Source organism: Indicator indicator, chromosome 5, assembly GCF_027791375.1.
Source record: "Indicator indicator isolate 239-I01 chromosome 5, UM_Iind_1.1, whole genome shotgun sequence".
Classification (NCBI taxonomy): Eukaryota; Metazoa; Chordata; class Aves; order Piciformes; family Indicatoridae; genus Indicator; species Indicator indicator.
The window spans coordinates 20,001,039-20,018,224 of NC_072014.1; the positions used below are offsets into that span (position 1 = coordinate 20,001,039).

At 36.3% G+C, this 17,186-nt stretch overlaps 1 protein-coding gene across 2 annotated transcripts in view; it reads left to right on the forward strand.

Annotated features, from left to right (window-relative positions):
* OLA1 (Obg like ATPase 1) overlaps window positions 1-17,186 on the forward strand; it is a 98,662-nt gene that overhangs the window by 77,281 nt on the left and 4,195 nt on the right. For both annotated transcript variants that reach the window (XM_054381037.1, XM_054381038.1), the window contains 3 exons: window positions 13,795-13,935; window positions 14,626-14,722; window positions 16,819-16,941. In XM_054381037.1, coding sequence (XP_054237012.1) covers window positions 13,795-13,935; window positions 14,626-14,722; window positions 16,819-16,941 — 361 coding nt within the window. The remainder of the gene's footprint in view (window positions 1-13,794; window positions 13,936-14,625; window positions 14,723-16,818; window positions 16,942-17,186) is intronic.

Consider the following 17,186-nt stretch of genomic DNA (forward strand, 5'->3'; position numbering starts at 1 on the left):
CAGCCTGGTCAGCTGGTTATCTCTGAGTCAAATATGTGGTGGTTGAATTCTTCATACCTTTTGCCCAGTGGAGGTACTGGTTTTTACAAAATGTGTAGGAACTTGGTTTGTTATGAGATTGAGACCTCTTTTGTCTCTCTTTTGCATTTCTGCATAAGTACTTCTGAATTCACAAAGTGTAGTGCTTCCTTGTAACTACATGGTAATCCCTAAATTACTGTAATCCCTCCTCTGTGTTCAGCACAGAACCAGTTACTGTTGGTAGCTACACAGTATAATGACTTTCATAAGTTAATTAAGGTTTTTTTTTTTTTCAACAGTAGCTGATTGTTTTGCACTGAACTTCACTGTTTGCTTGGGTTGAAAATGTTTTGCTGATTTCCATCTTACATTTTTCCATTACTCACTTATTTCTTTGGTGGTTCTGGCAGCTTTGTCCTGTAGATTAAATATCTAACTGATGTTTATCTCCAGCACTTATTTAAAGCAGGCATTATCAATTTTCTTTTTGTCTCTGTCATTTACATAGGTCCTCATTCCTCTGATAATCTTAGACCTGCTCTGAACTTAGCTGACCACAGCTGCACATACTATTCCATATGCTTTCACAAATACCTTATATGCAGGCACAATGCATCCTGTTAAAGGAGGTGGAGCATTTCCAGTAGGATCTGTAGACTACATTTGCATTTTTCCCTGCTGCATTGTTTTAGTGTCTTAGAGTTGCTTTGAAGAAGGCTAACCCATCATCATCCCCCTTCTATGTCCCTTCCAATTGATGACAATGATGACTACCCTTGAGGAAAATGTCTTCTGCTCTTGTATTGAACATAAACTTTACATGCAACTAATGTTTGTGTCAAGGTCATTAATGTATTTAAACAAGGTTAGTTTGATCCTTGTGAAACTTAGCTGCATCCTTAAACATGAATTTGTTCTCCTGTTAACAGATCCCTGTGCATTACTCAGTATTAAGCCTGTACAAATCCATTTCCCCCTGTTTTCTGGCTGAATGAGTAGTTTCACATATAGCACACTATGTATTTCTCCTGCATGCAAAATCATGTCATATCAGTGAGAGAATTAATTTGTCAGGACATGCTTTATTTTTTCCTTTAAAGCAAATTAATTGTGTTTACCAAGGTTATTTTCTGTGATCCTTTCTTCTTTGATGGTGTTATGGTTCAACCAAACCAAGTCTAAAATAGCATTGTATCTGTGGATTGATTGACTCTTTGCTGAAGAAGTAGATAGAGTATCATGTCCCACATCCCAGAATAACTGCTCACTATGATTTATTTTTTCTTTTTTTTTTTTTTAGTATTTTTCTGTTGATAGGTCTGCTTTTAACCATATAACACTTTCCAGGGCTCTCGTGTGCTGGTTTTAAGACTGTCTTTTAAATTTTTCTTCACAAAATTCAAGCAGAGAAAGTGAAAGAATGTAAATAAATCACTATTGGGTGTAAGAAAACAAAATAATGATTATTCTAAACACTTCCATTGGAGAAAGAGAAATGTTTAAGAATCTCTACTCAAAACAAGGTTGGGGAGTTGGGCAGTCTCAGCTTGCTTGGCTCCTGTTTGGTTCTTCTTTTCTGGCTGAAGATAACACTCTGACCTTGACAAGCTAAGTCTAACAGCCTCACTGCTTCTTGACTCTCTGCCTTCTGCCAGGGGGGGTCTGGGGGGAGTCCTTCTGGCTGGGGGGGAGGCCCCTTGGGGGAAGCAAAGGGGGCTTGGTTGTGCTTTTCTGTTGATTGTACATATTTGTAAATGTTGTGAATAGTGTATATTTGTACATAATCATTGCACTTCATCATAGGTTGTAGTTTTGCTTGTAAATACAGCTTTCACTTGCTTCCAGACTGAGCTACCCTGGTTATTGTCAGTGTGAGAGGGGGATTTCAGCTCTCACGCTGTTACATCTCGCCTGTTGAGCAGGCCTTTTCCAAGTTGAAGTCCTATGGTACTTCTGAAATAGAAGAAGAATCCATTGGAGCATTAAAATAGAAATGGTACTTTTCCTTGGTTACTGAAACTTGTCTTACACTCTTTTAGCACGAGTTGTAAGTGATTGTTGTAGGCAGTTAAAGAGAGTTTTTAATGGTAACACATCTGGATGCAAGTTGAATAACTTCACTATTGCTTTGGCTGCATTGTATCATTTTAGTCTTCAGCTGCATGATTGGGTGTTTTCTACTGCTGTTTTGAATAGAAAGGAAAAATATAGAGAACGTAGGAATAATTTTATAGAGGTTGTTAGAAGTCTAGGGCTTCTTTACTTGGGAAAGGATTAATATTTTAAATTAATTTTTAAATTAACTTTTTAATGATAATGCACTGTATGTCATAGGGTTCTTATTTTCAGTAGGTGAGACCACATCCCATGCATATTTGAACTACTTGGAAAAAGTGAAATGATGTGATGTTTAGCTACAGAGGAATGTCAAAAACAGTGCATTTATATGATATGAAAGATTTGCAAGTGCAAGCTAGCAACTGATAGTAATATTATAATTAGCTCTTTATACAGCCTGTTTTTTATTCATGACCATTTTCATTTATGTTGACAACTATCATGTATGCCGCCACACAGGGAGCCTTTTCTTTACTCAGGAGAGGCTAAGCATGAATTAGTATGGGTTTGGGCTTATATTCTGACTTTCTATTGAAAAATGGGTTTTGGGATAAGTCGTGAAAATGAAAGTAGCTTGCATTTTAGGTTTTGCTTTTTGATCCTATTGTTGTAAATGCTAGTGTTTGTAAGGGTAAAACATACTACAGGGCACTGTAACTTCAAGGCACACTGTTATCAGTCAGTAATTGTTGTTAAAATTGCTAGGGGCGTTGGATGCATTCTAACTGCATAATCTATAAGAAAATGAAGATAGGTAAACTAGTAGTTTGATATTAAATCAAATTTTAGTTTTGTGTGTGCAAATAAAAATATTTTGTACATACCCACCCACAGAATAAGAGTATTTATCTCTGACAGAAACCTACTTTGTCATCCCATTTTCAGCCATAAAAATCTTCATGTCTAACAGATACTTTACAGTCTGTCAAATCCGTTACTGTCTGGAGCATGATTTCAGACACTTATTCCCACCTCTGAAAAAAAAAATCGAAGTTAGTGTTCCCCTAGGACACTTAGTAGATAATTTTAGTTTTAGTAGATAATTCAGCCATTATTTTTGTTTTCCAATTCCCCATAGTTTAGATAGTAAACAGACTGTCTGTAGAATCGTGTGTTTTTTGTTTGGGTTTTTTTTTTTTTTTTTTTTTTTTTTTGGTGACAGCTTTTCAAATTAGTGAAGTGCATTTTATATAAGGCATCTCTGCACACCATGAAAATCTCAAACTCATTTAGTGTTTTACTTGGACATGGACATGTTCGTGTTGCAGTATAGTGTATGCTGTCGCATTTAATAGGCAGTGTATTTTGGGGATGTGTATCATCAGGAGGTAAGACTGGGGGACACCACATAATTTTATGTAAGTGTGGGCACTTAAGAGCAGGGTTAGTTCCTAAAGCATCCTGTGAAAAGAGGAGAGGGAAGGTGCTTTAAGAAGAAAGTGAAAATGGGAGCTCTCATTCAAGTGCTCTGAACTGCACTCAGAGCACCTTCCTTCTTCGTTAAGTAGATAGGGAGCAGAGCAAGATTAGGCATCCAAGTCAGGTGTCTGGAATAGAAGCTTTACATTCTTTGAGGTGCTGTAGTTTGAACATTAACCATTGACTAAAGTCTTTCATTGTTAAACCTTAGATAATGATATTTCTCTTGATAAATATCAAAGTTAATTTCTGAATTACCAAGTAGAATTCCAGTCTAATAACAAGTTTCACCTTTTCTTCATCAAAATACCCCTACAACTTATTCCAGTATCACCAACTTTGTGATTCTTCTTACTTGTCTCATTAACATTGTTTCTTAGAGTGTTGCTCATGCTATTGTGTGATCACAAAGTACTAGCACTTGATAAGGCTCCAGTGGGATGGGGGAGATAAGCAGAGTTCATTATTTTAAACCTAATGCTGTTATTGTGATGATATTTGACTCTTACAATTTGATTAATAAAATAGTTTTTAACAGTGGATGGAGGGAGGAAGAGAGCCATTTGTAGGAATTCTGTGGCCTGGAGAAGCTTTGCAGTTAAGATCCCATGGCCTAATTCTGGAGAAGACTAATTCTTATCTGTGAGCAGGAAAGGGTATTTCATTAAGATCTGGAGAGGAGTATTCTGACCCAGTTTGTTTAGGTTTCATTAAACTGTTGTATGACATTGAATAAATGCCAAAACTAAGATGTTACAGTCTGCTTTTGTGTTGCTCATTGTAGGTTTTTTAATTAGCACTAGTTGAATGTATTCCCAGTTACTCTTTGTATGGTCATAATTTCAGCGTTGCTAATACACATTGGTTTCATTTCACTGTTATTATTTTTTTATGTAGAACATGTGTTAGGGAATATGGCCTTGTGTTTGCTTATGTGTGCAGAGTACATCGAATCAAAGAATATAAATTTATAGTGTTGTCCATTGTGCATTTCATGTAAAGCTTCTTTTGTTAAGACATCATGCTTTTTTGATCAAATACTCTCTTTATGCATGGCTTACAGTTTTGTATGGAGTTACGTATTTGAGACTACTTTAGTAGCGTTTGTATGTATTGTCCTTTTTTGGTACAGAACCCTTAATAATACAGTTTTCTCTATGACATAAGCCCTGTCAAGAGACAAAAGTTAAAATTATCATGCTACCCTGACTAAGGAATAGAAATTCTTTCTACTGATCTGTAATAGTATTTTAGTCATATCATTTTGCATGTAAGTCTTCTGGCTGAGATTTGTTCTTTCTACTGTGATTTATGAATAAGCATTTGTTAAATTAATCTGGTATAGTTTAAGATAACCTCTCGAAACTGCATGTGAATTATACCAGAAGGAATGACATGGTGTGACTTTCCAGAGGCATCTTTCCTGAGCAAAGTATATGTGCTGCAGGTGGAGCCTATTATGCCTGTAACTGTGAAATGTAATGTGCATAATTTGTTGCAGTCTGTGTTGTTACACAGTTTCATCAGTAGTTTGGCCTTGACTACTTTATCCATGATGACAGAAACAGTTTGGGGTTTTCTGAGTTAAGGCAGAATTAATTTTCAGAGTTGGCAGACCGAGGAGAAGTAGAGACTATGAGCCTTTCATGTACCAGCAGGTGCTACAGCAGCAGTGTAGGACTGTTTTCATTATTAAGTCATAATTGGCTTTCATCACTTTAATGGAGACCTTAATTTGGATAAAGAGATACTACTAAAGTTTTAAAAATTTGATCAGACATAAATGCTTTAAAAACGAATGTGAAGACTCTTCATGAATAATGCTTTTTACCGATTTTAAAATAGGATTACCTGGATTGACCTTTTGTCAGATGGGATTTACTATACAAGGTACTGAAAAATCGTTTCTTACTGTGACCTCTATATAGATAAGCAAAAAAAAAAGGCACACTGACTTATTTTAACTGTTTCTGTCTTTCTACCATCTTGACATTTTTTAGGTTCAAACTTGGTTGTAGTTTATCAACTTGATTTTTCTACCATGCATACTTTATTTCTCCTAGTTGCAGAAGTATTTTGTCCATTAACTACTGTCTGTGCTTTATTTACAATACCATGTTTGCTGGTGTTATTTCTTTCACAGTTCCAACATCTAACAAACCCAAAACAGCTAAGAAAGTTTCATGTCAGTCAAGCCAAATCTTTATAAGAAATATATGCAAGAAATGGTCAGTAGTATAAAGATGTGAAGTGTTATGCCTTGTGTTTTTAACATACCATTAAACAGCAAGTACCTCATGTAGCTTTCTAGACCAGATAACTGAAAGCTGTATACTACTACCACATTCTGTCTGACAGTTCGTCAGCAGAATTGTATCTTGAATGCTTTCATATGAATTTTCAGAGTATTGCTTTGGTTCCTCCCCGCTGCCCCTGTGAATTCCTTTCTGCCTTGAAGAATCTAGTTTTAAGTGATCTCATATAGGACAATTTTTACTCCAGCATCATGCCATATGCAAACATTCTCTAATAGTAACCACCAAAATTCCTGATTGAATTTGGTTTCTCGGCATCTTTTTTGGGGTGGTAAGCATTCCCATCCTTAAGTCTTTGCTTTTAGTTATATTGGGACAACCAGCACAAGAAAGTGAATTGGTCAAACTTAAAAGTGGGGGAGAGTGGGCATGAAAGCAATTAATTCTCGTTTCCTCCTTCCCCAGGCATCTTTTTGCTGGACTATTTTTTGTTGGTGAGCAGCTCAAGGATGCCTGCAGGGAGTTCTGGTAGGGTCCCAGCTCCATGTGCAGCTGGTAGCAGAAAAGCAAGTGTAACATCTGGGTGGATAAGGAATGAGACGAGAAGTTCATGTCCAGGTTATGAAAATGTTTCTTTAGAATCTGGGGTGCAACATGAAATAAAATAGGTGGAATATTGGTCACCCCATCTAGCAAATAATTTTGCAGAATTATGGAGGATTTAAGATAATGGCCATGACAGAGATCAAGGCCCTGTGAAAACTTGCTTTGACACACATGAGGCAGAGAGCCTGGGATTACTTACATTTCAAAGGAGAACATTAAAGAAAGTTATAAACCAAGCTACAATAAATGGCAAATGACAGTGCTGATCAGGAACTTCTTTTCTTGTTATAGTATTAGTCGAAATTACAATGAAGTTTAAACGTGTGAAATGCAGATCTGGCGGAATTAGATAGTTGTATACCTATTGACTTACAAGGTTCCTGAGATCGTGGGATGTCACAGGTACCCAAAGATGGTGTGGTAAAGAATTTTAAGGACTATCCTGCTGCATGTTTCAAGGCTTAAGTCAATCTGTGTTGGAGATGTGAGTGATGTCTAAGATGTGAGCTGGTTTCTCTGTGTTGGCCTCTGGTAAGGTTCATCTGGATTCAGTGAGAAAACACTGGAGGGATACAAACATCAGACTGTAGGAAGGTATTGAGGAACATAAACCATTCAGGATGCACAGGATAGTTGAATTTCTGAGTTCCTGAAGCTCTTGTCATGCGGGGCTGAGAGGAGTCTTCTGGCCAGGGAGAAGCCCAGTGTGTGGAGGAACTGCATTTGTTCTGGAGTGTTACTAGAAAGTATTTGCAGGTAGGGAGTAGGAAGGAGCCTTTTGAAATATAAGGATTGCGATGTTCCTTCTGACCATCTGGGAACAGGAAGTGAAAAGAGAAATTCATAGATGTCACTGATTTGAAACTGAACTGCCTGGGTCAGTAAGAGGTACTGCCAAACCTTCTGTAGACTCATTTTCATAAAAAAGCAGACTGTCATGGTGGGGAAGAAGGAAAACATTAAAGAATGAAAAGGTACTTGTTTAGGCTTCCTTTCTCTTTATGTAGTGCAAGAAGAAAGGGATACCCTAAAAAAAAGGCAGGAAGCAATAAGACTTACAACATGTTAATCTGTTACAGCAGAGTACCACCTGTGTTTTCTGCTTCCTGTTCTTAACTTCTGCCACTGACCTATTTTGTGGTACAAAGTTACTATATACTTTGGTTTCATCATTTTCACCAATTCATTCTTTGTTGATTGTATAAATTTATAATGAAAGCTCACTGAGGCTGTGAATGTTTCTTATTTATAGAAGATACATTTATAGAATATATATATATATATATATATATGTACAGCACTGAGAACAGTGTGATCTGATCTTTGTGAAGTCTGTGCATGCCAACAGAAGAGAAGGGAAGGACATCACCTATGACCTGTGTCATGTAGTACTAGTGCTTAGTTAAATTAGATCTTCCTCTCCTATCACACCAGAACAACTAAACCTCATGGTACTCAGAGTGTTTTTGGAGCCTGGCAAAGATACAGTTTTTGCCTGATTTGTCATTGTTTTAGGTAACTTGTGAATAACAAGTGAAGCTTCAAAAGACAAACCCACAAAGAGGAAAGACGAAACAAGACATTTTTTAAGATCATGAATTTTACTTTAATTAAAAAAAAGTTTGAACAAATGCAGATTTTAATCTCCTACAAGCAACCTGGTTTTCTTCACAAATATATGTTGCCTATTTATTACTTGTCTAATTTGTCAGATGAGTCTGGTATTTTGTGATAATTTTATGGTCTTGCATACATGGAAAAAATACATTTTACTGCGTATTGGGGTTTTTATTTAGCCTTTAAAAGTTTTGGTGTCTTACAACATTCTCATAAATAAGATAGGAAATATTGGCTAGATGGTAACTACTGGAAGTTGAGTATGCAAGCCTAGTAGGAAGATAATACACAGAGAATAGTTGTTAGTGGTTCACTTTCCAAATGGCAGAATACCTCATTACAAGATCTGCAGAAGCGGCTGCTGGTTGAATGCTGTTATGTTTTTCCATTAATGACCTGGATGATGAACGTTCTTGTTAAATCTGTAGGTGACCTCAACCTAGGAGATGTCCAGGTGTGTAGAACAAAATTCAAATTTAGGAGCATCTCAAAAAGTAGAAGAAATCATTAAGGGATCTGTGGGGGAGGAAATCTAGGTGCAATTTCTGAGAAGGATTTTATGTAAGAATACTCAACCATGCAAATATAGTACTAAGAATAGCTGTTTAAGAAGGGTCATACAGTAAGTTATAAACTGAGCATGAGGTGATGTCGCAGTACTGTCACAAAAAAGCAAATGCTATACTGGGTTTTATAAACAGGAGAATCACCTGGAAAATGTGTGAATTAACCCCCTAGCTATTTTTGATGTTTATAAACCATTATCGTTGAGAACTCTGACGTGTATATATGGTGTATTGTGTACTTCCAGGAGCTTTTAGACCAGTTGGAGGAGAGTCCAGAAAAAGGTTCAAAGTTAGAAGTAATATATAGCTTACAAGGAAAGCTCAAAATAAAGGCCACCTCGGTTTCCAAGTACATAAAACTGCTGTAAAGAAGTAGGGAGTGTGTATTCCCAGGCTGTATTGTACAGACTCGGTTAAAATAGTGCATTTCTATGGAAATAAAGGCAGGTTAGCCTACACACATGGAAACCACTTACCAGTAAGGGGCAGAGCACTAAACAGATTGTTTGGAAGGTTTTAAAAATCTAGGGTTGCCCGGAGCTGCCAACAGGAAGAGCCTGTTGGAATTGCTAGGTCCTCTTATTACTCCTCTCTGTAGAATATTTTTTCAGTGGTTTTTTGTGTACTTGGATCACTTAATTTGGTGTTATCTTGTCTTCTTTCCCTCTTATGGTGCTGCCTGGTATTTTCTTCTTTCCTTCTTATGGTGCTGCCTGGTATTTTCTTCTTCCCTTCCATGCTGTTTTGTTTCTGATGATTTCCAGTCAGCTCAGACACAGAACAGAAAAACAAATGTTTCTCTTCCATGAGTTAGATGGAGATTTTTTTTTTTTTTTTTTTTGGTCTTGCTTGTACAAAAGTGCACTTTAACAAATCCCTTTTCTTCTCAGGGGTCAGTTTTTCAGCTCATTTTGTCTTGCAGGTGTCCACTGAGCTTACGTTCTCTTTACAGCTTCACTATTCCATCTCTACTTCTGATTTCCATCTGAACTCTGTCTCTGTTCCCAGCTGGATCTCTCATGTGAAACTCTGTCAAATATCGATTTGTAGTTAATGTACATTCTGCAACTTTTGTACCTCTTTATTTTGGTTGTCTGTAAGCTTTAGTTTCTTTTGCCTCAGGAACCGTCATCATTTTGAAGAGAAGGCACTCCTTTCTGCACAACTGCCCTTTCTGGTGCTCTTTGCTTATTGACCTTCTCAGTGAGTGCCATTATTTTCAAACCTTTATCCAAAGTCTGTTCTGCATTCTGATTTAGTATCAGGATGCAACTAACTCTGGTAGTTGTTCTGCTTAACTCTGCACTTGAAGTCACTGGCTTCTTTTGTTTAATTTTTCTTTCTCAGGCTGATACAGAATTAAAAACTGGAATGCCCTTAAGTGGTGCCTTTGTCAAATTTTGGAATCTAGTAGTGGCAAGAAAACATCTTACTCTTCACAGCTTTCCAGAGTTGTTAGTAGATACACTGACATGGTTCTTTATCTCCTCATCAGCCAACAGAACAGTGTTAGGTGGAAGCAAGCAACTTAGTTCATCTTGGCCGTTTTCTTGGGTCAGAATTTTGAGTGCTGCCTTCACTTGCAAATTGTTCAGATCTGGTTTTATTCTTGTCTCAGTTTTGTTCTTGGACCAGGTTTTTACAGTTGTCTTTTTAATTGAATTTTCAATTCAACTTGTATTTAACATTTTATTTTTGCTATCACAGAGTGAATTTTTGTCTTACTGTCTCTATGGTCTATATTTTTTCCAGAAATTATGTTTTGTCCATTTGTGGGAAATGGAATAAAATTTAACTTTAGGAACACTGTGCCCATTGGCACACCACAGAGCCACCTGGAGGGAAGAACCAAGCCACCTCAATAGGGGAAGGCTGTTAGATGTCCAGAAATGCTTCAGGAAGATCCTTCCCTACTACTAAGTAGTACTAGGATAAGCCTTTCCTCTTTCTGCTTTGTTTTGTAACAAGAGTTTAGTTTTGACTCTACTATTAACAGCACTTTTAGAAACCTAATTATGATAGAGGATATTTTTAATTGCTTTTAGCATGTGCACTGTTTTCACATAGTTTTCAGTTTACTTTGTCAAGTGCTCATCTTGAGCATTTTCTTGTTTCTTGAAAGTAGTTTCAGCTGCTAATCATGGGTATTTGTTATACCTGTTTGGGGTTTTGGTAGCTTTTCATTTTGTTCAGTGTGTGTTGTTTTGTTGGGGGTTTTTGGTGGTGGTGGTTTTGTATGGTGGTTTTTTTGTGGTGTTTGTGGTGGTGTTTTTTTGTTGTGTTGCCCCTCCCCCGTCCCGTTGTGTATTTTTTGTTGTTGTTTTAATTGAGATTTTTCTTAAGTGTTGTTAGTTTTCTCTTAGCCTAAAATCCAGTACCCTTCATCATCATTACCAAATGCAGCATGCAATAATGAAGACATACTTCGGTATTTCCTTACCTTAGCAAAAGCCCAAACAAGTTTACTAATGCTGTCCTTATACAGACACAGCATTATGGTGGAAAAATTATGCACACAAGTGCATAATGCTCACTCAATGCTTACCATTTGTTAAGAGAATTTTGTTCTGTTTAGTGGACTTACTTAGCCCTAACAGGAAAGCAAACCTTCACCTATTACTTCATTAGTCAATCATTTTCATTTTGGGGAAAACAAAAAAGAAAATATCTATTTATATTTGAGCATTTACTCTTTTTGTTGTTGTTTTCTTTATTTTGATCACCATTAGGGGAATTCCTGGTACTTTTTAGTAATTCCTGTGACATTGAAAGTCTCAGAAGTGAAAGACTGAGGCAGAGAACCTGACTGTCTGTACAGAGTGGGATGCAGTACCTTATTCTTTAACTGAGGCTGTAGCAGGTCTGATGTCAGTCACTTTAGAGACCTTTAGACCTCGGTGCTCATTTATTGCTAAAATGTACCAGCTCTGCTCCTGCATTATGAAGATCATCTGTCAACACTTTGAGATATTCTCCTTTGTTATTAAGCTTGTGATGCTCTACACTGTCAGGTTTTTTGCCAATTATAGTTAAGGTACAATGGTGTATTCACTGGATCAAAGTCTCGCACTGGCGGTAGAGGAATGATTTGTAAGTCTTTATTCATCTGAATTGTACAATAGAATACCTGAGGAATGCAAATAATCTCTCTAAGGACTCAATAGAAAAGCTGTTAAAATGACAGTCTAAGACTATTATTATTCTGAATTGGTGTTTTAGCCAAAGTAATTATTTCTTATCTTGTTGTTCCACAGTAGTTCTTAGTTTATTAGTTACGATGACCATATTTACCAAACAGAATTTGAATCCAATTTTTGACATTACTTTCAGGCTCCTTTCACTTTTTCAAGTTACAATGTTTCATTCTTTCTTTCACTTGGCATGTTATTTCATTAGTCTAGAGACCAATGCTAGATACTTTCTTAAAAATAAATACAAAAAAAAGTAAGCTCAGACACTGAAGTACAGGTCTGAATAGCAGATCCGTGTGTGTATATATTTTCTGTAAAAGATCGGCATTTGTAGCTTTGATATCCTGTTTGTTAGCTGAAATAAATTAGTTAACTACAAATGGCAGTTCTAGAAGAGCTGTGAAATGTCACATGGCACATTCAGAAATGCACCTTAATTGTGATTTTCAGTTCAGATGTTTCTGAAGGCAATGGTGTTTCAATATCAGTCCTGGATACCAAACTGTATTTCCATTGGATAACTGGGGTGGGGGGAAATAAGATTAGTATAATGAGGATTGAAAACCACTGATGGGGTATTTACATAAGTAAATGATGGAAGACCACCTTATATAACACATGTATGAAAACTGTTTAGTGAACTTTTATATTCTTTGTCCCATCTAAAACTCTACTCAGTGGGCCGTGCACTTAATCTCATAATAGCTCTGATCCCCTGCTATTCACTTGACAAATGTGTGTTGATGAACTTGTGGTTCAGTTAATTTTTGTTTTCTGAAGTGACATTTGCAGTGATTATTTAAAGGTTTGCAAGCCACAGTTTCAAAGCACTTTAGTATAATAGCAGTTAAAACCTTAGTCTAAACCTTGCAGATTAGCAGGACTAAGAAAAAGAACCCAGCAAGCACAAAACCCAGTACTGTAGGATGGGTGCTTCAGGTCTGAAACATCTATGACACCCCAAGGACTGTATTTTTCACTTTGATTCTTAGTGTACAAGAAGAATTCCCATGCCTCTTGTGTAGACAATTGTCATTCCTACCATTCACACCTGTTCAGAGATAGTGCCCTATAAATAACACTGACCTCCTTACAGGTAATTTATTAATATCTCCCTCAAATTGAAGGGGATGAAAGCGATGCCTGTTTGTAAAGATGGGTTAAACTTCAGCTACTGCTGTAAAGATTTTGTTAATAGGCTGTTCAAAACTAAGACCTTAAATCTGTAGCTCTCAATTTGTAGTTTCATTCAACTAACAAAAATGTATTAGGTGTACAGCAAACTATTACTGATGCTGCCAGTTATTGAAGGTTAAGAGACATAGGAAATTTGATTGTCTATGTAAAAATAATTTGAATATAATGCCTAGAAGCTTTGTCCTGGGGAGGTGGTAGAAAGGTGAGAGAAACTAGTAGAAACATCCCTTTATTTGTTAGCTGTGGCATACTCCAAGATCAATAGCACAAGAAGTAGGTTGTTCCTTGCTATCCAGGAGTTTATAGAGTGGAGTGTTCTTTGCTATCTGCTAATGTCAGCTTGCCACAGACACTGCTTTAAAAAAAAAAAAAAACAACAAACAAAAAGAGAGGGGAAAAAAAAAGAGCTAAACCTAAAGGCCCCTAGTTACTTTGCATTTGATAAATATCACTCTTAGAAGTCTCAGAAAAGCGTGCATCCACATATCTACAAAGTTTTCCGCAGTTAGTACTTTAGATGGCAAGTATTTAACCTCAACCAAAAACCTAGTTATTGTCTCAAATTATGCCTGTTTCTGATAGATGAAATGCCAAACAGAAACCAAGAAACAGTGAAATGTTAATGGAGTACACCTGAAGCAATTGCTGCCTGTTAATGCCTTGACCTTGGAAAGCAATACACAAAAAGATGGCATCATAAAACCGTGCAATTCTTATGAATATGTATGTGCTACTTGATAATAATGAATGTGGTACAGCCATGCATGCACTACAAGATAATGTTGTGCCCTTTGTTGTCTACAGGTTGATAAAAATTAAAGAGTGGGTGGACAAGCATGACCCGGGTGCTTTGGTCATTCCTTTTAGTGGGGCCTTGGAACTCAAGTTGCAAGATATGAGTGCTGAGGAGAAACAGAAGTATCTGGAAGAGAACATGACACAAAGGTTAATTAGCATTCATTTTCCCTACACTTTATTATCAACTATTTCCTTGCAGTAATTTAATTGCTTGCGCTGATAGAATAATAAATGACAGAGTAATTACCATTATAAAGAGAGAATCTTCTCCTTTCTTTACCATGAGACAGAGTGAAAAGATTTATTTTAAATTAAGTTTTTAACTGTCATCTGTCATCTCTGTACAGTGTTTTAATTATAACATAGGTATTAGTTATGTATATTTTTGAGAAGGAATGATCACCAAAACTGTTTCGTCATCCATGGAGAATGGGGACAGTGGAGAAAATTTTGCCATAATTTGTGTGAAGAACTATAATAAATTGTTTCAATACTGAATTTCAGTCAAGCAGTTATGCTTTCATGACCTGGAATCCTGAAAATTGCATGAGACCAAAAGTGCTGCCTGATAGAGAGATTTAAATTTATCCCATATTTCTGTAGCCTGCCAAATAAACAAATCAAAATACTGTTGTTATGATTCTGCAGTAAAAAAGTACCTCTCCTGAAGAGAGTTCAAAGAAAAAGGTTACTGTGATTGTTGCTGTGTTTAAAAGTAGACCTGGTGTCTTCAAAATACATGATGTCTTTCCATGTAAATCGATTACTTGGGGCATTTAGTTGTTTCATGTGTGTATGTGGAATGAATTGGATTCTTTCTTTTTTTTTTTTCTTCAGTGCTTTGGCAAAGATCATTAAGGCTGGATATGCAGCACTCCAACTAGAATACTTTTTCACTGCAGGCCCAGATGAAGTGCGTGCATGGACCATCAGGGTAAGATTCATACTTATTCATCAGCTATATCCAGTTCCACACTATTGAATTCAGATTGATATCACTGACTTTGAAGTTTGTCATGGTGGCGGTTAGCTAGTCATTACAGATGAGGTTTTTGTCCAGGATAACTTTAATTATTTGTGAGCTGCTGAACAGTGAAAGTGGAGCTGCATTGATTGAGGCAGGTAACAATTGATTCTGCCTATTACATAGTCTGAATTTCTTCATCCTGTAGAATCTGTCTACCCTCCTCCTGTGGTCAGAGATAAGACGTACCAGTATTGTGCTTGCTTAATCTGTGTGACTGGGTTTGTCTGCAGTGAAATTGATGTTGCTTTTCATTTTGTATTCACTAAGTTTGTTTGGGTTGCGGATGGTTCATTCCTCCTTTGCTTTGCTCGGATTACATTTTCAGCAATAAAAGCAATATAACATCATTATATTCCTCATGGATACACAGTTGGGCTCAAAACCCTCAAATCAGTGTGCAGTATTTCAGGTCTTTTACTGTCTTCAATATTTAGAGCTAGTTTATTTTGGAAGTTTTAAGTGTTTATCCAGGAACTTATGTAATGCCTAAAATCATACTATGTATTGTAAATGTTGATGTAGAATGATTATAGGCATAGAGGTTGACTAATTTATTCCCAGAGGACAGCAGCAAGAGCTGAGCTGTAGTGGTTTGCTTTGAATATAAACATGATATAATATAAAGGTTAGTATTGAAAACTATTTTGAAATGTGTGTAATTACAAATTCTCTATCTTAAAAATTTAAAATCATCAACTTCTGGAGGTGCAAATTTGTGAATGAGCTTTTATTTTTTGCATCAGTGTATTTAGTGCTGTGCAGTGAATTTCAGTGCTGTATTTAATTTCGTTCAATGGAATTAATTTATTTTCACTAATCAGCATAATTTCCAGTAAATATATATTTTTATAAATACTGCTACAAATGTTTGTGTGTCTATTTTAGCACTTTAAACTTATTTTCCTAAAAGCACCTTTTTTTTTTTTTTAGCCTTTTCATCTCTTTTTTCATCCTAACTGCTTGCTAAGGTCACTGAAATAGCTACCAAAATAATATACAAGCAGAAGTTTTTGTTGTTCTGAATCTTGCCATAGTTTTTAAAAGCACGTTCTGAAATTCCACTGTTTTCAGTAGGAGAAATGCTTGCTCTTTATTAGAAAATTTGAAAGCTGTTTTATCTTAAGACTGATTGTAAGTATCTTTGATTTAATGTGCAAAGATATTTAGTCAGGTAAGCATCAGTGAGTAGCCATATTAACCCAATACATCTTTTATTGTAAAAACTGTGCTTTACAGTGTCAGACTCCTTAGCACTTTAACATGCTTTATTAAGCAGCCTTTAGGTCACCATTATTTCTCAAATTTCTTTCCATGGTTGTATGTGCACAGAATGTATGTCCCTGTAATTTAAAGCGTGCCAGTTACAATGCATTCTCCTCTATTGCATAAACTTAAATTATCTTAAAATAGTTGGCTGTGATTTTTTTTTTTTTTTAAACAATTCATTTGTTGACATTTTGGTAAGAAACATCATTTTGTTCTATATTAGACTCACTGAAATTATTTTGAAATAAAAATAAGCTAATATGTAGGGCTTCAGATCCATAAATCATTTTTGATTGCAAATGTGGTGGGCCAGTGTGGTTCGTTATCATTTATTTGCAATTATTTGGACATAAGTAGAAGGCTTGAGTAAGTCAGATTTTAAAGTTATTAAAAAAAAAAAAAATCTTTATTTTCCTCACTTACTGTGTGGTTAGCCAGGGATCAAAGTGAATCTCGCAACAAAACACAATCATGGCTTCTAAAATCAATACTGCTGCTGATACCTATTAGGAAAAACAAAGCTGCCCTTCTTCAAGATCAGTTGGTTTATCTGTGGTGAAGGCATCTATCTATGTTGTCCCAGTATGGAGAGTTACCTGGCTGTATGCATGACATTTTAACTGATATGAAACAAACTTTCAGGAGATCCTAACAGCATATCATAAAAGGAGAAACCTCTTTCCTGCAATCAATCTTCTTAAATGCAATTAATTTTCTTCCGGTCTTTCCTTTGACAGAAAGGGACGAAGGCTCCTCAGGCAGCAGGGAAGATTCACACAGATTTTGAAAAGGGATTCATTATGGCTGAAGTAATGAAATACGAAGATTTTAAAGAAGGAGGTTCAGAAGCTGCTGTCAAGGTGAGCTTCCCATCTTTTTCTTTTCCCTTCCTTCACATGTGCCATTTGTCCGTTTCAAGTCTGTTTTTCACTGGGAATAAGTTCTTGATGCTAAGCAAATTTTAACAGTCACCTCTAGCAATAGACTAAAATCAGTTTACTTAAGAAATACAAATACAGCAACTCCACTTGACAGGAATGCAACTGTTTCAGTGTCCAAGATATGACAGTTTGTGACTGCAGTGTCACCACTAGGACCAAATGGT